The sequence below is a fragment of the Pyrus communis genome, chromosome 6, assembly GCF_041283825.1.
Source record: "Pyrus communis isolate YQ-2024b chromosome 6, ASM4128382v1, whole genome shotgun sequence".
In the NCBI taxonomy this organism is placed as follows: domain Eukaryota; kingdom Viridiplantae; phylum Streptophyta; class Magnoliopsida; order Rosales; family Rosaceae; genus Pyrus; species Pyrus communis.
In genome coordinates, this window is record NC_142570.1 from 1,570,829 (window position 1) to 1,593,414 (window position 22,586).

The following is a 22,586-nucleotide window of genomic DNA, read 5'->3' on the forward strand; positions in this document are numbered from 1 at the left end:
AGATAGGGTATGAAACTGTAACTGGCTCAATAATTAAGGTAATTTTATGTAATTTACTCTATAAAATTTGGAACTTCTATGTATTTTGATATCACTTGATTCTAAGTTGATCATATTCAATGTAAAAGATGATCTAATAAGACAACTTTATTGAAATTTCTTGCCTTTTTTAAAGATTCACTGCATCATCTAATTAGTTGTTCATACTCTGTGCTATTGTACCATTAAAAAACTCATTTTCTTATTTTGATTTATTAAGTTGTCAAATATATAAAAGAATTTTAACGAAAAATTCATGGTACTGTTCACTTTAACGTAAAACCACATTTTTAACTAAAAAGTCAATATTGGTATTATTCATTTTACCCTTTATTTTATAATTTTCGTTAAAACTCAAAGTTTTCAAACTCTTTTAATTAATTTTCCTAATATTTAAGTCCTTAAATCTAAATTAATATTAATCACATTAATTTTGTGACTAATATACATTTAATCTTCGTAGATCTTCAAAATAAAAACGGAAGCTCAAATCCTATGGAGACGTTTATCTTCTTATTTTGGTTGAATGTCCATTTCAACGTGTTCTTATCAAGTAAGAAAAAAAATCTGCATGACTTCAAATTTAAGAGTTAGATAAAGATTTGGTTGTCCTTAATCCTAATCTTTCTCTTCGTTTACCGGAAAATTAAAAATTAAAATAGTTGGGTTGTCATTTCAGAAAGAGATCTTCTTCGGATTTTTTCCACTAAGACCATCAGATCAAATAATTCGAGTCTTTAAAATTTTCATCAAACATCTCATCTATTTTGGTCTCTTAAAAGTTATAATCATTTTTGTCTGTTGAATGAAATTTCAAAAATTCAGATCACTTAATCCTGTGACTTTAATAGTAGAGATCTTGAAATGATCTCTTTACGTGCACTTGCGAGTTGCAAAGCTCAAAGCCCCAAAGGTCATTGGTCAATTGGAAATTGGAATCAATCAACCCTACTATAAATAAATGAAATTTTTTAGATATTTTCCTTTGTAGGCTTGTGCTAAAACAAGAATATTATTATTTATTTATTTTCTAGTATTATTACAGAAGAAAGGGGGCTGGAGATCCCGACCACGTGGACCAAATCGGGCTCCTCCAACACCAACCTCAACCTCATCCAACGGTCCACAATCTAGATAATCCTCTGTTTCCTCTCTCTCTGTCCCCTGCTTCTTTGAATGATAAATACTCAGCCCACCGGCTCGTTTCTCTCCCTCTCTCTCTCCCTCTCAGACGCCCCGGAAAATCTTTGTTTTGCAGACCCTTTCTCTTCTTCCCCTTAAATCTCCTCCTCCCTGAGGGGCCTCCTGTGGCTGCAGCTCAAGGTTCTTAGTTCCTCCCTGTCTTTTTTTCCTGGGGTTTCTGCAACTTTTCTATCGACAGATCTGCAAACTATATGTAAATCATGAAGAACAACTCTTAATTTCGCATCATTTTTCCTTCTGGGGTTGTTTTATTTTCATGCTTTGTTATATTTAACGTCTTTCAATTTATTTCTGTCTCGTGATTTTCTTTTGATTTAATTCGTTCAAAGGCCTGAAATTTTAATAAACAAGGTGTACGAAAATCACTCCCCCCCCACCACCCCCCCCAAAAAAAAACAAAAATTATATTTTATATGAAATCTTCATGCAAAAGTTTGTATTATTTTATTTTTAGGGTTGATATTGATGAAATGAAATCTGGGTGTGTGGGTGTGCAGGCTTTGTTGTTGGTGATATCACCCAACAGAGGAAGCAAAGATGATGAGCAGGTGCGGTTACGAGCAGAGCGCCACGGCAGGCTTCGAGGGGATGGATTCAGTTGTGTGCCCAAAACCACGTCGTTTCAGCCTTCTAAATCGTTCCTTCAACGACAACATCAGACCCTTCAGATACTTCAAGTACGTACCTTTTTTTCTTCTTCTCACACTTGTATTTTCTTTTAAGGTTTTAATTCGTAGGTAGAGTCAAAGGTTGTATTTTTTTTGGGTGTTTGATTTTTGTTGCTGCTGCTGCAACAGTCACAACCAATCGGAGAATGGAGATTCTGAAGCTGGGTCTGAGATTCTGGATATTATTCTCGCCAAGGTTCCGCTCTTCCCCTTAAATTTATAGTAAAACTAATGAAAAAGAGCTTGAAAACGTTGAGCTTCAACGAAAATGTAAAATAAATAGTACCATGATTGAATTTTTTAGCGTAAAAATGTGATTTTTCGTTAAAATAAACAGTATTGGAAGCTTTTCGTTGAAGTTCCCTAAATTTATTGAGCTAATATTCGGAGAAATGATTTCCTCGCATCCGTTTTCGTCGAAGCATCCACTCGAATCAAGGGACATAAATAAACTGTGGTTTGTTGGTTTTGTAAAGAAAAAGGTGTGCGGAAATCATTTCATGTTTTCGTTTTATATTTTCTAATTTGGGGTTTCAAGTTTGTTTTTATTGGCATGAATTAGTTGATTTTTAATTTTGTTATCATGTTTTAGCTCACTCTTCCACTTATGAAAAAAATTCCAAGAACAAAGACTAATTATTTTCTCCTGTTTTGTGGTTAATTTATGAAAACAGGGGAATTATGATGATAGATTCAGTAATAAGCAATTGGCTTCATCGCCGCCCTTTTTCTGCGGGTCTCCGCCGAGCAGGGCATCAAATCCCGTAATCCAAGACGAGCATTTCGGCAACAGCGGCAATATAGCTCCATTTTTGCCGGCACAGCCTATGTTGTCATCGCGCAACGGAGGCTGTGTCCGGATGAAGTCTGGGGACAAGCCAGTTGCAGTGCGGATCGAAGGGTTTGATTGTCTTAGCAGGGACCGCAGGAACTGCAGCATCTCTGCTGTAGCTTAGACACAGAGTTAGGGTGTGGAACAGAGCCCTCTCTGTTTTGGAAGAAGCAGAGTTTTGTGAGAAAAGGAGAGGGCTTTGTGCTTTGGGAAAAATATCAAGAGGAGGAGGAAGAAGATGATGTTTTTTGGGGGGTCTTTGAGATGGAGAATGTAATTTTTGTACATACAAGTCAAGTGAGTTGATCTTAATATGTTTAATTTATGGTGAGTCTTTTTGTGTAAACTCAAAAGATGTATATGTAAATTAAGGTGATGGAGATTTTCCATCTTGAGGAATAAAAGGGAAGAGGAGAGAGAGTGGGAGGCTTAAAGTCTGTCTCTCTCTCTCTCTCTCACTCTATGTGGATAGAAGTCTGTTTTGGTTTCCTTCATAGAAGTGGCCATCTCTATTAGGAGATGGTTTTGTGACATTGGGGGAGGAGGTTTCATGGGACAAGTATGTAATCTTCTACTAAGGACTTTGTTTAATCCTCCCTTTGTAATTGTATTTTAGAGGAAATGAGGATTGGATCTATTTGGAATTTGCTGTGTTATTGCACGATTTATGATGGATGTATATTGTTACAATTCAAACTTCAGAATTTTTTTCTCGGAAAGTATGTGGATGTCTGTGTAGAATTGTGACAAGTCATTCGCACATTGACACATGTTTTAACTTTCTCAAACAATAATTGCCATGGGTTTAGAATATTGTCACATTTGCATCTTTAGAACTTCTTGAGATGTTATTGTGTTGTTATTAAACGTTAAAACTTTCTCACATAATAACGTGTTGACGTAGCGAATATTTTTCATAAAATACACGTGGTGTTTTGATCCTACAGTCATAAGTATAACGTCTCAAATATTACATAACAGTATGTAATACGACGAGAGAGAGTTTCAAATAAATTGATGGGTCCGTAGTTGAGTAAAACAAGTAACATAATTGAGAAGTGGTGGTCTTACGACCCCTCTTAATCTAAATCAAGTTGAGATCTTAATCAAATCAGATTTCCAAGTTGTTTTGTGGAAAAAGCAGGATTAGGAAGGTAGGTGGGAGAAGGGTTGGAGGGACAAGTGTGGGGTACTGGGGTTTCTGTCTTTAGAAGCATCGCGGAACATGTGGTAGGATTTGGCCTCTTTTGTTTGTTTGTTATTGTTTGGCCTGCCTGGCTTTGGCTGACTTGGTGTTGGCGTGGAGGATTGCTATTAGGGATTTGCACTTTTGAATGGGCCAACTCCAAAGGGTGACTAGTCAAATCCTTGGGCTCCTAGTTTTGGGAAAGGAATCATCTTCAGATCATTTCTACCAAATTCACCAAGTCAACGAATTCGGATCTTTAAATTTTGATCAAACAACTAAAAATAAGGGTTTCCTTAAAAAGTTATAATAACTTTAGTCATTAGATCAAATTTCAAGAGTTCGAATTCGTTGACTTGGTGAATTTGGTGGAAATGAACTAGAGAAAATCCCTTTCCCTAGTTTTGTACGGACATGAGTTTCAGTGGTTGAAATGTCTGGTAGCAAACGCTGGCCTACGCACTTGTGAAGGATAAAATTTGTGCAAGGCACCCTAATCACGGATATTAACTTACATAGCACAGTTACACTGTTGCAACTCTTTTTAATTATGAGAGACTATGGTTTGTAGTTAGCGTATGTTTTCTCTATGTGGGCAGAGGGGGATATACCTCAACTCAAGATTTTGCTCTTCACTATGAGAAAAACTTAGGTATAGTCAATTTGATCAGAACGAGTACATTGAAAACCTTCATAGGATAAGATTGTGTACCTAAATATAACCCGTTCGTTTGTGGAGGATACATGACTATTTGGATTCTAGATGATTAGGTTGCTTTAAAGGTGTCAAATGGGTCGACCCATCACAACCCGACTCACGTGGGCTTGACCGGTTATGGACTAGCCAACATATTCCACTTACATAAAATGTTAAGCTCATGTGCACATCAAAAGTGCACATTTAAGTTACACATCTGAATAAAAGTCGTGGACCAAATCAACCTTTATCAATATCACCAAAATTAGTTGTGGACTAGGTCATGGAATAAGGTTAGTACATTGCTCTTATGTTAATTTCAATAAAATGATTTTTAACTCAAACAAATCAGTTGTATTAACGAAGTTCTTATCATTTTTTTTTAAATTTGCTGACTTCGACAGTGAGTGTGAGCGATGTGACATACAATGGTTTTCATGGAACTTCTGCAACCGAAGAAGCGATCGAGTTTGATTGCTCGGCGAATCCAGGTTGTGCCAACATTAATCTGCACCAGATAAAAATCACATCGGCAATTGCTGGGAAGGAGATCCGTGCCTCTTGCCCCAACCTAAGTAGCGGAACTTCTAATGCAAGTAATGTTCCTGATGTCCCTTGCCTGCAAAAGAAGAACATTGCTCAACCGATCAACTTCTTCAACAGCTTAGGATCCGATTAAAAATAAACAATGAGGGACACAACATATTGTCATGTTTCCTGATTAAACTTTGTTTCATTTCTTTTTCGTTTTCGATTTCAAAGATACAATTTGTATATATAATTAAGTTGGGAAACTAATTATATTATTGGTTTTAAATTTTATATCTAAGTTGGATTATTGGTATCTTAAGGTGTAATTTTTGTAACATTATTGGTGTTGCATAACCTAAGTCATAAACTACACTGCACAAATCATGACAGAAAAATTTATCAGATGAAGGGGAAAAATTGTAAATTCATGAAGACATAAAAATCTCTTAAACCTCTTAAAAGAATGAATTTTGAACCACCAATTTCTTGCAATTAAACACGATTGATTTTGTTCGATGTTTCCCAGCTTGAACATGCATTTACTGGGCTGCAATACATGGCTTTTTAGCCAGAAATAGTTCTTGAGATTGGCATAACTTCTCATTTTGGTCCATGAGATTTAAAATCAATAGAAATGGTCTCTGAATTTGTCCACCGTCAATCATTTTGGTCATTCCGAAAATAACCTCCATTAATTAAATAAGCCATAAATGACAAAAATACCCTCGATTTTTGTCAAATTACTTTGGCACATTGCTTATTAAATTGAGGGCATTTTGGACATTGTAAGGGATTTTTAAGCCGAGCTAGACTTGGGCTTGCGAGTACCTTTTCATTCCCCTGGTTCGCTTTCATACCAAGTCCTGAAATATCTCGAAAGAATTAGCAGGTCTTAGGAAATATCCCGGTTGGATCAATGACTTAAAGATAGTATGATTAAGCAAATAATAACTTGCTTGAGTGAGGCATGGTGTGGAAGCTAGAAGTTTACCAGTTTAGTGTGAGAGAGAACTTTGCATGATTGCATGATGTGTTTAGTTGGGTGATTTAGGTTTCCTACGGTTCTAAGAAGGCTCCCCTTGACTGAGCGGATTGAAGGAAGCTTAAAGAAAATACTAAGGTTGCAGGAAGGTGATCCTCTCAAAAGTTCAAGACTATTTGCACTTAGAAAGCAATTTCCCTTGCTTGGTGCAGTACAACCTTAAATCTCTATCTCTCTAACATTATGTCTTCCTCTATTCAAAACCTCTGACCTCTCTTTTGTAGGTGAATGGTTCCTTTTTTAGGCTTCCTAGAAAAGCTCTAGTTATAGCAACGTCTTCCCTCCCATTTCTCCTAGCATAACTCTAACCTTCCCATTTAGTGTAAGACAGATGAACACCATTGCTCTCATGAAGACTGCATTGGTCTCTCTTTCCAAATAGCTTATTTCCTAGGTCAACTTCCACGTGCATTAATTCTAGTAATGCGTTTCATGACTTTCATTCATCATTCTTCTACATGAACTAGGAAGGGAAAGTCTGCCTCTCTTTTCATTAAATGCAAGCTTTATTGGGTTTTCACGTGATTTTTAAGGCCTTGAGTTTGACTTTTTTCTAACTGGCTTAGTTGTCTAGCTAGGGAAAAAAGAGAACTAGGTTTGTTCTCTCTCAAACTCACCTACGTAGACTTCAAGGATTGTGGGTTTGGATCTTTGGGCTCCTAAGCAGCCCAAAGTCTTCCATAATCTTGACTCTGCGTATGCCCGACAAACTTCTGTAACCATCCACACCACGATTCACTTGGCAAGCCCTGGACATATGGATTGGACATATTTTAGCATGAATGGTAATTAGCGAGATATAACATGGCATGATGAATGTGAATGGATTTGCATGGCGTTGCGTGATTAAACAAACGTCTGGTTCGTTCATCATTATATTAATGGCATGATTGTGAATGTTTTCCCTTCTTGATTCCGTACCTTGACATGTGTTTAGGCTTGACTTGGGGTTTTACAACAATTAGGCCTACTTGATTGGGTTACATGTGACATTTTTGGGCCCCAACAATTATTATTTAACAGATATTTTGCATAATAAGTTGAAAATAATTAATGGTGGACAAACTCAGGGACCAGTTCTATTAATTTCAAACCTCAGGGACAAATAGATGAGTTATGTCAATCCCAGAGACCATTTTGGCTAAACTACCATTTATGTTTCAGGAAGAAAAGATTCAACCTTTGAAATTAAGACATGAAAGCAAGCTTTTTTATTCAAATGAAAAAAAAAAACCAACATGAATTAATTAAAAATATAATTAATTACAATATTTGCCTTTAAACTTAAATGTGTTATGTGACTCACGTTAACTTTGAACCATTTGCATGTGCTCGCCGAGCAGTTGTATGGTTTGGAGAGGCTTACTTGACATAATGACTGAAGCAGGATATATGATGCAATTATAAGGTCATAAAATTTAATACTGAGGTTAAAACTAAAGTGAAAACATGAATTTAAATCTGAAGATCACTATCGTAATTAACCATACAATATTATCAATAAAAATAAAAGAGGTTGAATGCTATAAAATATCAAAAATAAATCATAAAACTTTTATCAATCCACAACGTTTAGAGTGTTATAAATAGATCAAAGTTAGAGAGATAACCTTTTAATAGTAGGTACGAGGTAGATGTAAAATGTCACACTTAAAACTATAGCACAAGAGGATAACAAATAAAAGACGGAGGAATAGATGATGTTATTGATCTTTTTCTCTCGTTCTCTTCTTTTATATTTTTCTGTATCTTTTGATTGCAGTCGAGTGTTCTATTTATAGAGCAACTCGTATTACTACATTTGAAATTTACAACACACTTTTGACAATATGATATCCTGCATTCCCAAAGTCAGTTTTCAATCTGTTATAGGAATTGACAATGTGTGCGTGTAGTCATAAACAATGCCAATGTTAAAAGCCAATATGTGACGGTATTGAAAAACTCCACCAAAACACTGTGGGCATTCACTACCCATCAGTATTTTCAACACTCCCCCTTAGATGCCCACATATCAACATGAGTTGCCTCATTAAAACCTTGCTTGGAAAAACTCAATGGGAAAAAATCATAGCGAAGGAAAAAGAGTACAACTTTACCTGGATCGTTGATATAGTGTCAAGCATGCTTATGTTGTCTTGTTAAAACCTTGATAGGAAAAACCCAGTGGGAAAAATCCTAATCGAATGACAAAGAGTACAACAAGCATGTATCATGGGTGCTTCCCTTGATATGTATCTCCCCCTGATTCCGCATTCTCCAAATTTAGCAGTTTGGTCGACGTAATCCGATACTTTGCACTAACTTCTGAAACGTGTACTTTGGTAGAGATTTGGTGAACAAGTCTGCCAGATTTTCATTTGAACAGATTTGTCTGACTTCAATAAGTTTAGCCTTCTGAAGCTCATGTGCACTGAAAAACTTTGGAGATATGTGTTTAGTCTTATCGCCCTTGATGAATCATTCCTTCATTTGGGCAACACAGGCTGCATTATCTTCATGGATGACAGTTGGATTGTCTGTCTTCGAAGTTAGACCACATGAATTCCGGATATGATGGATCATTGATTTTAACCAAGAACATTCACGACTTGCTTCATGTAAAGCAAGTATTTCTGAATGATTTGAAGATGTAGCAACTAATGTTTGCTTGGTTGAGCGCCATAAGATTGCTGTATCTCCATTCTTAAATACATATCCAATTTGTGAGCGGACTTTATGCGGATCAGAGAGAAAACCAGCATCTGCATATCCAACAAGGACCTGGTCATTTGTGGAGTTCTTTGAGTAGAAGAGACGCATGTCTGTTGTCCCACGAAGGTATCGCAATACATCTTTGATACCCTTCCAATGGCGAATTGTTGGAGCAGAGCTATACCTTGCTAACAAGTTAACTGAAAAAGCTATATCTGATCTAGTACATTGTGCTAAATACAACAAAGCACCTACTGCACTCTGATATGGTACTTCTGGACCAAGGACCAGTTCATCATCTTCTTTTGGACGGAATGGATTTTTCTTAATGTCCAAAGAACGAACGACCATTGGCGTGCTGAGTGGATAAGTCTTGTCCATACCAAATCGCTTCAGAATTTTTTCAATGTAAGCTGATTGGTGGACCAAAATTTCACTACCACAATGTTCGATCTGCAGGCCAAGACAATATTTTGTTTTTCCAAGGTCTTTCATTTCAAATTCGCTTTTCAGATATTCAGCAGTTTTATTGAGCTCTTCAGGAGTTCCAACTAGATTCATATCATAAACATATACTGCCACTATAGCGAATCCAGAGTTGGATTTCTTAATGAACATACAAGGGCAAATGACATTGTTGATATACCCTTCTTTAATCAAATACTCACTGAGACGATTATACAACATTCGTCCAGATTGTTTCAGCCTATACAATGATCGCCTTAATTTGATCGAGAGCATACCTCGTGGTTTGTTACTTGTTTCAGGCAACTTAAGTCCTTCTGGGACTTTCATATAGATGTCAGTATCTAATTCTCCATATAGATACGCAGTGATGACATCCATAAGTCGCATGTCAAGTCTTTTTGAAACCATAAAACTTATTAAGTAACGGAACGTAGTTGCGTCCATTACAGGAGAGTATGTCTCCTCATAATCAATTCCAGGTCTTTGAGAAAAGCCTTGTGCAACGAGTCGTGCTTTGTATCTTGCGATCTCGTTTTTCTCATTACGTTTCCTTGTGAATACCCATTTGTAACCCACGGGGTTTACACTAGGCGGGGTTTAGACTATTGGTCCAAAAACATTCCGCCTTTCCAAGGAATTTAATTCTGCCTGGATTGCTTCTTTCCACTTTGGCTAATCATGTCTCTGTTTGCATTCATCAACAGAGCGGGGCTCAATATCATCATTTAAGATGATTTCAGTGGCTACTGCGAATGCGAACATATCATCAATGATTATTTCATTTCGATCACACAATTCATTTGTACATGCATAATTTATAGAGATTTCTTTGCTTTCATGTACTTCTATCTCTTCAGGGACATGTGTCTCATCAATGAGATTTTCTTTTTCTGGAAGTCCAGAATCATGAATTATGGATTTATCATTCATTTTCTCTTCCTGAATGATTTCATTTGGATTCAGTTGTGCCCTCGACTTTCTCTTTCGAGGGGCTAAATCGTTTGAACTTGGGGGTCTACCATGCTTCAGGCATGCACCAGATGAATCATTCACTGCCACTTTATTTTGTTCAACAGGGACATCAATTCTTCCAGGTACATTTGCAGCTGGTATATGTGATTTTGTCACTTTCATAGCATCATTAAAAACATCTGGCATTTGATTGGCAATGCCTTGAAGATGAACGATCATTCTCACTTCATTTTCACATTGAATGCTGCGATGATCAAAATGAGGCAAGGTGGGAACAACCCATGTCAGCTCTTTCCGTTCTTCTGGAATGGTCTTTTCTCCCCTTAACGACGGGAAGACTGTTTCATCAAAGTGACAATCAACAAAACGAGCTGTAAACATATCACATGTCAAGGGTTCCAAATATCTAATGATAGATGGTGAATCAAAACCCACGTAAATTCCCAGTCTACACTAAGGTCCCATTTTACTGCGTTGCGGCGGTGCAATAAGCACATAAACAGCACAACCAAAAACTCGTAAATGTGAAATGTTTGGCTGATGTCCAAACACGAGTTGTAGTGAAAAGTATTGATGGTTGGCTATAGGTCTCAATCGAACCAATGATGTAACATGTAAGATGGTATGTCCCCATGCAGAGACTGGCAATTTGATTTTCATAAGTAGAGTGCAATCTATTAACTGAAGCCGCTTGATCAATGCTTCTGCTAAACCATTTTGAGTATGGACATGAGGAACAGGGTGTTCAACATCAATGCTCAATGTCATGCAATAATCATCAAAGGTTTGAGATGTAAATTCACCAGCATTATCAAGTCGGATTGGCTTAATAGGATAATCTGGGAACTGTGCTCGTAACTTAATTATTTGAGCAAGAAGTCTCGCAAAGGCTACATTCCGAGTAGACAAGAGACAAACATGTGACCATCGGGTAGATGCATCAACCAAAACCATAAAATATCAAAATGGTCCACATGATGGCTGAATAGGCCCACAAATATCCTCTTGAATTCTTTGTAGAAATGATTGGGATTCAGCATGAACCTTTAGTTGTGATGGTCTAATTACCAACTTCCCTTGAGAACAAGCTTTGCAAGGGTTATCATTTGAGATAGTAATGTGCCTGCTCATTAATGGATGTCCATTAGAGTTGGTAATGATCCTATGCATCATGGTGGATCCTGGATGACCTAGACGGTCATGCCAAAGCATGCAAACATTTGAATCAATGAACTTCTGGTTCATGACAGTATGTGATTCAATTGTCCTTATGTATGTATAATACAATCCACTCGAAAAACCACGCAACTTCTCCAATGTACGCTTCTGGGTATCATTGGAGGTAATGCATAGATACTCCATATTTTCTTCACTTTTCGTTTTAATGTGGTATCCATTTAAACGTATGTCTTTGAAACTCAACAAATTTCGAGTAGATCGAGTAGCATACAATGCATTCTGTATGGATAATATTGTTCCATTTGGTAACATAATCTGGACTTTCCCTGAGCTTTCAATTACATCTGAATGTCCTGATATTGTTGTTACCCCTACTCTTTTAAGTATTAAGCTTGAGAAATACTTTCGATCACGAAGTATTGTATGTGTGGTTGCGCTGTCTGTAAGACAAATATCTCCGCCATTTCTCATATTCTGAGAATAACCACAGTTTTTATCCATACTCTCTGAGTAAGAGAATTAGAGTTAAAAGCAAGTTATAACAAGAAATTTACATGCCACGTTTATTGAATCTGAAATACTACAAGTTCAACATAATAAAAGTACATCAATGATTCAATCGGACCGGTATACTTCATTTCCCCTTTCCATAATAAAGTCTGGAATATCTAGGTGGGTTGTGTTCAACTGCCCTGATAAGTCAAACACTACATCAGGTATATCCATTGGTCTAGCCTGGTCAAGAAAATTGGTCTCGACACCCTTCTCCTTGAGGAAGGCTTGATACAGACCCAACAGATGTTTTGGGGTACGACAAGTACGCGCCCAATGCCCATTGTCACCACACCTATGACAGGCTCCTTCAGAGTTCCTGGAAGCATTCTTCATATGAGCTTTGCCTTTGTGGCGATTCATATTTTTGAAGCTCGGGCATGAATTATGCCTCGCAACCTGGTTGTGAAACTAAACCTTATGGTTCTTACCTTTCCTATTCCACCGACCTAGCTTATGGCCACGTCCTCGTTTATGATTATCACCACCAGAGGATGTGGCGTTCACTTCGAGGGAAGCAGCATTCACTTTTGGGAATGGTACAGATCCAGTAGGTCGGGAATGATGGTTTTTCATCAGGAGCTCATTGTTCTGTTCAGCTACTAAAAGCACAGATATCAGCTGGTTGTACTCAGTGTAGCCTCGCGCTCTATACTGCTGCTGCAGGAGCAGGTTGGAGGCATGAAATGTGCTGAGAGTCTTTTCCAACATATGTTCCTCAGTAATAATATCCCCACAGAGCTTCATCTGAGAGGTAATTCTGAACAACGCAGAATTGTACTCTGCCACTGACTTGAAGTCCTAGATCCTCAGATGAGTCCACTCATAGCGAGCCCTTGGAAGAATCACCGTTGTCTTGTGATTGTATCTGTTTCTCAAGGCATTCCAGAGAGCTAACGGATCTTCAACCATTAAGTACTCGCTCTTTAGCGCCTCATCAAGATGGCGACGAATGAAAATCATGGCCTTTGCCCGATCTTGAGAGGATGAGCTGCTCTTTTCCCTGATGGTATCTCCAAGATTCCCTGCTTCCAGATGGATCTTGGTATCTAGTACCCAGGTCAGGTAATTCTTCCCGGTAATATCCAGGGCAACAAATTCAAGTTTCGCCAAGTTCGTCATTTTCTTTTCTAAAAGAAAATGAGATGTGTATGAACTTGCAATAATATGTATTCCTGGAGGAATATGATGTTAGAACTTCTGGTTCTTACAAATGAGAATTGTACTCTGCCACTGACTTGAAGTCCTAGATCCTCAGATGAGTCCACTCATAGCGAGCCTTTGGAAGAATCACCGTTGTCTTGTGATTGTATCTGTTTCTCAAGACATTCCAGAGAGCTAACGGATCTTCAACCGTTAAGTACTCGCTCTTTAGCGCCTCATCAAGATGGCGACGAATGAAAATCATGGCCTTTGCCCGATCTTGAGAGGATGAGCTGCTCTTTTCCCTGATGGTATCTCCAAGATTCCCTGCTTCCAGATGGATCTTGGTATCTAGTACCCAGGTCAGGTAATTCTTCCCGGTAATATCCAGGGCAACAAATTCAAGTTTCGCCAAGTTCGTCATTTTCTTTTCTAAAAGAAAATAAGATGTGTATGAACTTGCAATAATATGTATTCCTGGAGGAATATGATGTTAGAACTTCTGGTTCTTACAAATTTTTCATTTTGATCTTCAGGCCAAAATGATAAGCACTCGAAACTTCTGGCTCGAGATTTTCAGGGTGAATGAGGAGGGCGATTGTACCGCACCATTCTCATTGAAATAATGTAACATAGAATGGGCGAGTATTCCGCACCATTCAAGTAGCAGGAAAATTAAATACGCAGAGCAGGGTGGCCGATTATACCACACCACCTAAAATTGCAATGAAATTAAACAGCAGGCAAATTTAAATATGCAGGGTAGGGTGGGCGATTATACCGCTCCACCTAAAATTGGTAGTAAAATTAAATCTGCAGTCCAAGATAGGAGATGATACCGCACCGTCTTGGATCACGGTAAGAATAAATTTGCAGTTCAAGATGGGCGATTGTATCGCACCATCTTGGATTGCAGTAAAATTAACATAAATAAATACTAGGTTAGTAATCGATCTCTAAACCAAACAAGAAATCAAAGATGTATGTAACCGTTAGGTTGAGAACTAAGAGCAGGCATGAAGCAAACAGTTCGTCACGAGGGTATACCGCGCAGTTGAGGTAAAGGAAGAAGATGAACAGTAAAAACCTTAGAGGAAACATTTTTTCTTTCTTTCGTTCGACGAAGAGAGATGAGAGAATAATTATATTTAAAGACTCGTGCTGATAACGTGTTATAAATATATCAAAGTTAGAGAGATAACCTTTTCATAGTAGGTACGAGGTAGATGTAAAATGTCACACTTAAAACTATAGCACAAGAGGATAACAAATAAAAGACAGAGGAATAAATGATGTTATTGATCTTTTTCTCTCGTTCTCTTCTTTTATATTTTTCTGTATCTGTTGATTGCAATCGAGTGCTCTATTTATAGAGCAACTCGTATTACTACATTTGAAATTTACAACACACTTTTGACAATATGATATCCTACATTCCCAAAGTCAATTTTCAATCTGTTATAGGAATTGACAATATGTGTGTAGTTATAAACAATGCCAATGTTAAACACCAATATATGAGGGCATTGAAAAACTCCACCAAAACACTGTGGACATTTACTACCCATCAGCATTTTCAACATAGAGTTCAAACTATCTTCCTCTCGTTTGAATAATTTAGAATAGGACCATCGAATCGAATGTATCAACAAAAAATTTAAATAATTTTGCTATGGCACACAATAACATGCCATAAAATACTAAAATATTCCACAAAATACTAAAATGTCTGCCTACTGTGTGAATCGAACCGGAACCCCGGGTTCGCAGACCAGCGCCTCAACCATTGAGGTGCAAAACTAAACTAGAAAGACCGAAACATTTAATGAATATAATAATTTCACTATTCATGAAAAAAAATTATAGACATCAACACGACTCTGCTGGGGATCGAACCCAGAATCTCTGGTTTCGTAGACCAGCGCCTTATCCATTGGGCCACAGAGTCATTGTCTGCTAAGAAAGCAACCTTTTTAAAATATATATGAAAAAACTCTAAACTCTAAACCCTAAACCCTAAACCCTAAACCCTAAACCCTAAACCCTAAACCCTAAACCCTAATTAAAAAAAAAAAGATGAAGCACTTTCCAAGGCCAATGCTTTGAATTCTGAGACCACAAGCAATTCAAGAAATTAGCTCTCAAATCGATTTACGGTAAGAGGGTCTTCTAATGTTCAATCTTTGTGATCAATTACCAGGTGGAGACTTGATACTTGAAACCATGGCAGATATGTCAACTTTAAGGAATTAGATAGGTCTAACGATTCTAAGCCCAGAGGTTGAATGTATTCGATCTCAGCCTTGGATACGATCTCTAACTTGGGATTTGCATTTGGAACAAGTTCTAATACTAGTGTTGAGGCTAGGCGAGAAATTTTTCATTGTAACGGGAATACAAATGGTACACCACATGTTTTAATAGAAGTGATGAGAAATTTTATTTTTTAAGTTATTAACATTTTAGCACACATATCCCACCATTTGTATAGTGACAAGTGGTGTATCACCTCGTGTACCGGCCACACTGAACAATCTCTCAAGGCTGGGCTTGCCGTGGGTGAGATAACTGTGGGAGAAGTTACTTTGCTGGAAAGTGCAATTAAGGAATCTATAAACATCTATGAAAAAGTGGCGCTAGCACAAGCAACAGTAGATGGAGTCAAAGTGGAACAATACAAATTTTGCAGTGATGAAGGTATGTGGTTATAATGTAAAATTATCAAAGAGAGCATTGGCTTAAACATATTCTAACCCTAGTAAAATACGGAAAAATATAGCATGTGGAAAATAGTTACTGTATCAATTGGTGTTTTTGCTTTACAGTTACACTATTACATGGTTGTAAAGTGACACAATATAATGAGCTTTGAAATGCTTAAATGTGATGTTTCAGATGAAGATTTGTGCTTTGGATAAAGATTAATATGACCGTAATTTTAATGATACGAGTTGTGCTTCAAAGATTAATTTGATTGTAATTTAATGATAAGATTTGTGTCTCGGATAAGGATTATACACAAGGCTCGTTGGTTTAATTGTATACATTACATAATTGCATTAGAGCTCACACAACAAAAAGTTTGAGTAATTAGAAAGCTAGGGGTAGGAGCTGTTAAAATTTTCAGAAAATTGCAACTGAGAAAACTCTGTACATGTATATCAAAAAAATGAGAGGAGAAATTCTTGTAGTGACTGAGTTCTAATTATTTCCAACTGTTTGCAGCCGGCTTCAGCGACGAAGAACTGCTACTTTTTCTCATACCTGCACAAAGTGATTGTGAATTGTTGAGAGACGTAATACTGCTGATAAGCAGAAGGCAAACTGAAGTAATAAGTGGTACAGAGAGCTCTATTTTCACATACCTGATGGCACCTTCACAGCGCTCGTTGATCCTGATGCCGAAGGTGAAGAAGTTGTTCCTGGTTTAAGCGAGGGCCGCGGAATCCTGCTAATCCTTTTAGGCCTGCAGAATATGAGTCATTAGCAGGTATTACCAATGCCATTACATATAGGCCTCGTTGGTGTGTCTGGATAACGCATTAGATTCAATGCAAGTAATGCTCACCTTTCCAAGAGATCGGATTTCATGCTTTCGGGATAATTCATGCTGTCAGCAGAGCCATCAGTTTCTGTTCCAGTAGAAAGACCACCGTCAGATAAGTCACTTAATTTCCCCTCAGAATCTGCATCTCCAGATGCCAAGTACTCAGCATATCTGCATATTTATTCTGACCTATGTCATCACCTCCGGCAACCTTTGATGATTGCCGAAGAAAATCATTTTGTTGTTTAATGTCCTGCATGGACTTTTGGAGCTTATGATACTGTACAAGAACACAGTTTTCAGGATCAGAAGCTGCCTTAAGCCCTAAGCCTTCATTCCGCCACTTAACGGTGTTTGGTTTCACTTTCCACCTCTAGAAACTCTGCTTGGCTGCGAAGATTCATACCTAAATGAGCTCGTCCCACGCTTCTCACTGTGGCCATCAAGTAATTGCAATCGCTCAATCTCGCCATCCTTCTTAGCAATCGTGTCTTTGAGAGATGCTACCTGCAGAGGCAAGAGAAATTTAGAAACAAAATTTTGTTTGTAGAACATTATTTGTACATATTTTCCCGAGCATATGTATACGTTGTATGTAATGAGAACCTGTTCCATTAATTCCCTTACATCCCGGCCCTCTTTGTTGCTTTTCGCAGCTCCCAACTCAACTCCGGCAACCCTCTCAGCGAACTTTAGAGTACTTAAACTTTCGGAAAATGAACTTGCATCCGGATTTAGCTGCACAAACATTAGCGTTTTCGCTTGCCCACCTGTTGTAAAACACCGTAAAAATTCCAGCATTGCTACATATCTTACAAAACTTCGCACAACAACAAAACTAACTAGCGAAGAAGTACCGAGAGAGCTTTGAAGGACTTGAGTGAGCTTGCTGTTTCTGTAAGGTACATGAGGGCTCTTTTGTGCGAGAGCAAATATGACGTCTCCGAGCGAAGACAATGATTTGTTTATATGTTGTGCTTCCTTGAGCCTGTCTCCTGTTACCTCTGAACGGTCTACTCTTTCACTTCCCGCGAGATCTACAAGATGAAGGTTACCAATCAACGCGGAACCAGTCTTCAAATCCTTCCCGCGTACATGAACTGTAACAACACTGCACATAGAGATTCACGCGTATATCAAACACACCAGAAAATGTGTAACATGTAGATATATATGAGATGAAGTTTTACGAAGATGAAATGTACAAACCTATGAGAGCGACTACTTCTTTCGTTTAACGCAGTGGCACCAACAGCTCGGTTCTTAAATCCGATTCCCATCAATCTTATTACATCTGAGGTTGCTTCCACGGGGTGCATGCTAGCATCTGGCACAGCTAGCCCGTTGGGTTGAGAGTGAGTCATAATCCCAAGTGTGTGCAAGTCAAGGCAAACAAAAGACTGTTACCAAAATTAACTCAGACAACACAATAGGAAGCGCATTTCATAACGACAAGGATATTTCTTCTGAGCACCATCGCTGGATAGCAAATCGCGCACTTGTTCGTTGTATATTTCAACAATTTGGACTTGAATTTCATACGTAATGGAGCTTTGTCTACGTTGAGATATGTCGAAAAGGTCATTCAAGGCACGGTAGTTGATCCCCCAGTTCTCTTTAGTTGATCCATTAGGACCAGTCTGAGAGGAAACAACGGACATAAAACATCAACAGATCAGCATCTTTTCAAATTATCGGTCTGTGCTGAAAAGGATATAAAGATGTTCCATACCATCGTGTATGTTTTCCCGGATCCAGTTTGGCCATAAGCAAAAATACATACATTATATCCATCAAGCACAGATCGTATAAGCGGTTGTGTGTCAGCATACACTTCAGCTGCCACAGTTAAATAAATTGCTCAAGTTCAGCATAGTAATGTATGTCACTGTACAATCATGTTCAAGGAGAATCAACAGATGAATCGAAAAATATCTATCCGACATTAAAGACACAAAATAGAGAACCTTGAGTTGCATCTGAACCATAGACCTCGTTAAACTTGAACAATCGATGACCCTCCTTCCCTGGTTTGGAGCGGTCTGCAACTACCAGTTCCCCATTTTCACCAATACGTTGTACCAACGTCTTCTTTTCTTTTTCTCCAGGAAGAAATGGTCTTATTCGACAGTAAACTCTGATGTTTCCTGTGCAAGAAAGTTAAGAAGTGAACTCTAATATTTTCCGCAAGATGTAACCACAGTAACGCTAATTTATTTTGTAGCACCTCTTAAATCCTGAATTTCGTTAAATAACTTCCTGTTTTCAGCGAGAAGTGCATGATAGTTCTCAGACGCGTCTGCTAATGCTTGAAGCTTCACTCCTGGAAAACAAAGTTGTAACTCGTGAAACTCTTCTAGCAAAAACTGCACGAAACAGACGAATGCTTCCAATAGACAACCCTACCTAAGTGATTAAAGTCCACCGAGTAACTGTGTTCTGCCGTCAAAACTTCTCGCTTCATGGACTCCGAAGATAATCTTAATTCCTGAATATTTCATAAATTGATTTGAAATGCGTACTATTCATCATATACATTAAAGCTGAAAATACAATTTGATCTAAAGATACCTTTAGTGAACCAAGTTGAAGGTCCATAGAGTTCTCGTAAACACGCAGTTTCTTGCACCAACTTTTATATTTTGACTCTGAATTCGTTGCAAGCTGCTTCGCCTCATTCCTTGAATCTGCCAAGAGGCGTTCGAGTTCTTTTATTCTCCCTTCAAGCTCTACTTTAGAAAACTGATATTTGGACTCGGAACTTGCCTCGAGTTCTTTCACTTTATTCCTTGATTCTGCCAAAGAACGTTCAAGTTCTTTTACTCTCTCTTCAAGTTTTGCTCTATTAGACTGATGTTTTGACTCAGAATTTGCCTGGAGCTCTTTCACCTTACTCCTCGACTCTGCCAAGAGACGTTCGAGTTCTTTTATCCTCTCTCCAAGCTCCGCTCTAGCACCTTTCGCTTCCGTTTCCATTTGCAAGCAACGCAGGTCATATGTCTTTTTTGCTATATCCAACTCTTGCTTCAATCCTGAAATTTCAAGGTTGCTTTGATCCCTCTCTTTCATCAATCTGATCACATTCACATCCTCGTCATCGGTTTTCTTCTTTGCTTCCATTCGGGTTCTCTCATTCTGCCAATTATAAACTTTCCCACTTAATTATATTCATAAACTTATATAATGAGCAAATCCTCGTAACCGCAGTCTGCAAGTAAATTTATACGTATTCTTTGACTGCTTAAACACTTAAACACCGGCAATATATCTTTTATTGTCTGCAAAATATACCTTTATTTGCTGAAGATGGTTCATCATAAGCTGTACCAGAAAATTCACACTTTGAAAATAAGACATCGGTACCACATTGAAACATGTTTACGAGAAGCTGTCAACTCCTGATCTAATCTTTCGAAAAATGTTTCATACCTCACTTTCCTCACTGGTTCCGGATGCAAGTGTTTCAAGCACTCTGATTCTGGACTGGTATTTCTCTTCACGAGCCTTAAAAAGGTTGTTTTGCTGCACAAAACCATAAAAAAAAAAAAAAAAATTAACCCAATGCACTTCTTAATAAGGCTATCAGTGAAAAGTATTCATAAAAGCATATTACAGTTCTTAAATGCTCCGCCTGAGTTGATATTCGCCGCTCAATCTCCTGGACAACTCTTCGCAGAAGGCAAGACACGCGCTGTGCCACAAACGCAATGTGTAAGAGCAGATTTCAAACTCTATATTTCTAGAATATTGTACGTGATGAACTTATTTTTTAACAATCATGTGCTTTCGGATTTCCATACATGAGGTATTTCACCATTCTTTCTTTCAACACTTTCATCAAGGATTCCATTTACAACACTCAGAAGTGACTGCGTTGGAGCGTTCTGCAGCAAGAGATGCTGAAGTGCATTAAAAATACATTAAACTGAAGAGATCACAAAAGGAAAACCTGATTCAGTTTCAAGGTCCATTGATGACTTACATCTAAACTGTTCGGTTTCATCATTTCTGAAATTTTTGCAGCAGGAAGATCCGCGTAACCTCCTTGCTTCAACTGAAACACCTCGTGGAACTTATGCCCAACATGATGCATTCGTGAAGGCGATGTCTCTGCAGAAGATAAATTCGCGTCAAACACCCACTGTTTGAATGACGAAAACATCATGTAAAAGTTAATCAACTAAAACAAACAAAAGTACATTGTCAAAAATAAAGTTTGATCTGTACAAGGCAATGGCCAGACCTGCCATAACAGAACTATGCAATGCGTGCTGAAATTTTGATTCAGACAGGACCTTCCGCCTCTCATCCACGGATAATGGAGAAAGCTGGAAGCGGGAAGATTGGCTGCCAGATTTAGTCGTCGGACTAGTTATAGTAATAACATCTCCCATAACATTTGGCATAAATTTTTCTTTAAGTGTTAAAAGACAGTCGGTGACAGTCTTCATAGACCCCTGCATAATATTTGAATGTCAGCAAACGTATATTGTTTAATTTGATAGGGGAGCTGTATTCATACAAATTACATCGATAGATACCTTCTCTAGGTCGGACATATCAAACTTCGGCAGCCCTAATGCATCCATAGCTGCCAGAAACCTTGCAACATTTTCTGAGGATGACCTCGAATTCTATGAACATTGAAGTTACAAAACCAGACATTCGATCACCAACTTGTCGAATAACTCTTCAAGTAAAAAAGGGGGTGGGGAAAGCCTATCAAGTTATCAACTTACCTCATTAACAAGACCGGGTCTAAGCCTGTTCAACATCCGACATAAAACGGTACCATCAATCAAGCAAGATCTCAAGTCCTCATACGAAGCATTTGTTGGTAAATCTAGATTAGGAACTAAAGTATTTAAACACTCCGCTAAGCACGCTCCCCGCTTCCCTGCAAGATAAATTTCCATAACGCGAAAAATTTTAGATCGTTGACTCGCATTTGAGAAGTATGTCAGGAACAAATGGAGGTGGCTAGATTTCCTTACCTTCAGTCTCACGATTACGATTTACAACTTGTTCGAAACTATTCCCGGTAGCAGGAACACTTGAGCTGCTGGTTCCTCCATTTCCTTTTCTGCTGTAATTCGATGTGGAATCCATGATCAGCTACTTGGGAGTGGCGTCTAGCTTCGGAGCTCAACTAAAACTCATGCTAAACAACATTATTCCTCTGTTTAAAAAGAGAAACCCTGCGAATTTGAAACACATTAATGGTGTAAGGGTACTAACAATGAACTGCGCAAAGTGAACAAACAATCTCCACGTAGGAGAAATGCTATCGTGTTCCAAACGAAAGGTGATGAAGATTAGGGAGGGGTTGCACCAGCAATAATATACACACACAAACATATACATAAAATATGTATTCATTTCATATTTCACTTCAAATTGTAGAGGTCATGCCCCAAGTCACTGCTTGCTGCATTCAAAAGAAACGAAAAACTTACGAACATCTGGTTAGAACTTCGAAAACCGGATATAAAAAAAAAGCAAAAACAAAATGTGAGAGACAATTTGCCCGAGCTTCACACTAGCTACAAGAGAACGTATGTACGCATGTAAAGAGAAAGCGGAGAATGGAACAACCCAGAAGCATGGTTACGAAAATCAAAATGGTTATCAAACTGACGCTTTTAGCTTTACATATCGAAACCTAAAAACGAATTGGTTATCGAGCATGCTGCATGCCTTTAGCTGTTCATATGAAACGTAAAAACAAAATGGGCATCAAACGGCCGTAACTATTCATACACACATGAACAAATGTTGATCATCGTGATCGAAATGCAGCGAAGGAAATCCAGGAAAATGTGAATTAAAGAAA

At 38.1% G+C, this 22,586-nt stretch overlaps 2 protein-coding genes, 1 non-coding gene and 2 pseudogenes across 5 annotated transcripts; 1 reads left to right on the forward strand and 4 right to left on the reverse strand.

Annotated features, from left to right (window-relative positions):
- The first annotated feature begins 1,205 nt into the window (after nucleotides 1-1,205).
- LOC137710307 (uncharacterized) lies at nucleotides 1,206-3,386 on the forward strand. 2 transcript variants are annotated; one of them, XM_068449237.2, is made up of 4 exons: nucleotides 1,206-1,435; nucleotides 1,740-1,919; nucleotides 2,040-2,106; nucleotides 2,585-3,386. In XM_068449237.2, exons 2-4 carry the CDS (start codon nucleotides 1,780-1,782, stop codon nucleotides 2,864-2,866), a joined length of 489 nt encoding a protein of 162 aa, XP_068305338.1. In that variant the 5' UTR covers nucleotides 1,206-1,435; nucleotides 1,740-1,779; the 3' UTR covers nucleotides 2,867-3,386. The 2 variants fall into 2 exon arrangements, with proteins under 2 accessions (XP_068305338.1, XP_068305337.1); XM_068449236.2 differs by having other exon boundaries at nucleotides 1,206-1,362.
- An 8,688-nt stretch (nucleotides 3,387-12,074) lies between these two features.
- On the reverse strand, nucleotides 12,075-13,185 carry LOC148696091 (uncharacterized; annotated as a pseudogene).
- A 1,896-nt stretch (nucleotides 13,186-15,081) lies between these two features.
- On the reverse strand, nucleotides 15,082-15,154 carry TRNAR-ACG (transfer RNA arginine (anticodon ACG)). The gene has a single exon. It is a non-coding gene; the product is annotated as a tRNA-Arg (tRNA).
- A 1,053-nt stretch (nucleotides 15,155-16,207) lies between these two features.
- On the reverse strand, nucleotides 16,208-17,012 carry LOC148696092 (uncharacterized; annotated as a pseudogene). The gene is made up of 3 exons (XR_015963309.1): nucleotides 16,775-17,012; nucleotides 16,572-16,672; nucleotides 16,208-16,470 (listed from the first exon to the last, which is right to left on the reverse strand). The product of XR_015963309.1 is annotated as an uncharacterized LOC148696092 (transcript).
- Nucleotides 17,013-17,113: 101 nt separating this feature from the next.
- LOC137711347 (P-loop containing nucleoside triphosphate hydrolases superfamily protein) lies at nucleotides 17,114-22,302 on the reverse strand. Its single transcript, XM_068450574.2, has 19 exons — nucleotides 21,748-22,302; nucleotides 21,493-21,650; nucleotides 21,295-21,387; nucleotides 20,997-21,210; nucleotides 20,736-20,863; nucleotides 20,554-20,652; nucleotides 20,367-20,444; nucleotides 20,183-20,275; nucleotides 20,045-20,074; nucleotides 19,325-19,888; nucleotides 19,160-19,241; nucleotides 18,981-19,076; nucleotides 18,721-18,900; nucleotides 18,486-18,592; nucleotides 18,215-18,393; nucleotides 17,963-18,127; nucleotides 17,611-17,864; nucleotides 17,360-17,523; nucleotides 17,114-17,260 (listed from the first exon to the last, which is right to left on the reverse strand). The coding sequence occupies exons 1-19, from the start codon at nucleotides 21,860-21,862 to the stop codon at nucleotides 17,114-17,116; spliced, it is 2,946 nt and encodes a 981-aa protein (XP_068306675.2). The 5' UTR covers nucleotides 21,863-22,302.
- Between the last annotated feature and the right edge of the window lie 284 nt (nucleotides 22,303-22,586).

Bases quoted from the DNA above. Each gene is read 5' to 3' on its own strand.
- LOC137710307 (XM_068449237.2), top strand. From the start codon at position 1,780: ATGATGAGCAGGTGCGGTTACGAGCAGAGCGCCACGGCAGGCTTCGAG. The intron at 1,920-2,039 runs GTACGTACCTTT...CTGCTGCAACAG, and splicing joins AGACCCTTCAGATACTTCAA to TCACAACCAATCGGAGAATG. The intron at 2,107-2,584 runs GTTCCGCTCTTC...TTATGAAAACAG, and splicing joins TGGATATTATTCTCGCCAAG to GGGAATTATGATGATAGATT.
- LOC137711347 (XM_068450574.2), bottom strand. From the start codon at position 21,862: ATGGATTCCACATCGAATTACAGCAGAAAAGGAAATGGAGGAACCAGC. The intron at 20,864-20,996 runs GTCTGGCCATTG...TATCTTCTGCAG, and splicing joins GCATAGTTCTGTTATGGCAG to AGACATCGCCTTCACGAATG. The intron at 20,276-20,366 runs GTAATATGCTTT...GGTTTTGTGCAG, and splicing joins AGGCGGAGCATTTAAGAACT to CAAAACAACCTTTTTAAGGC.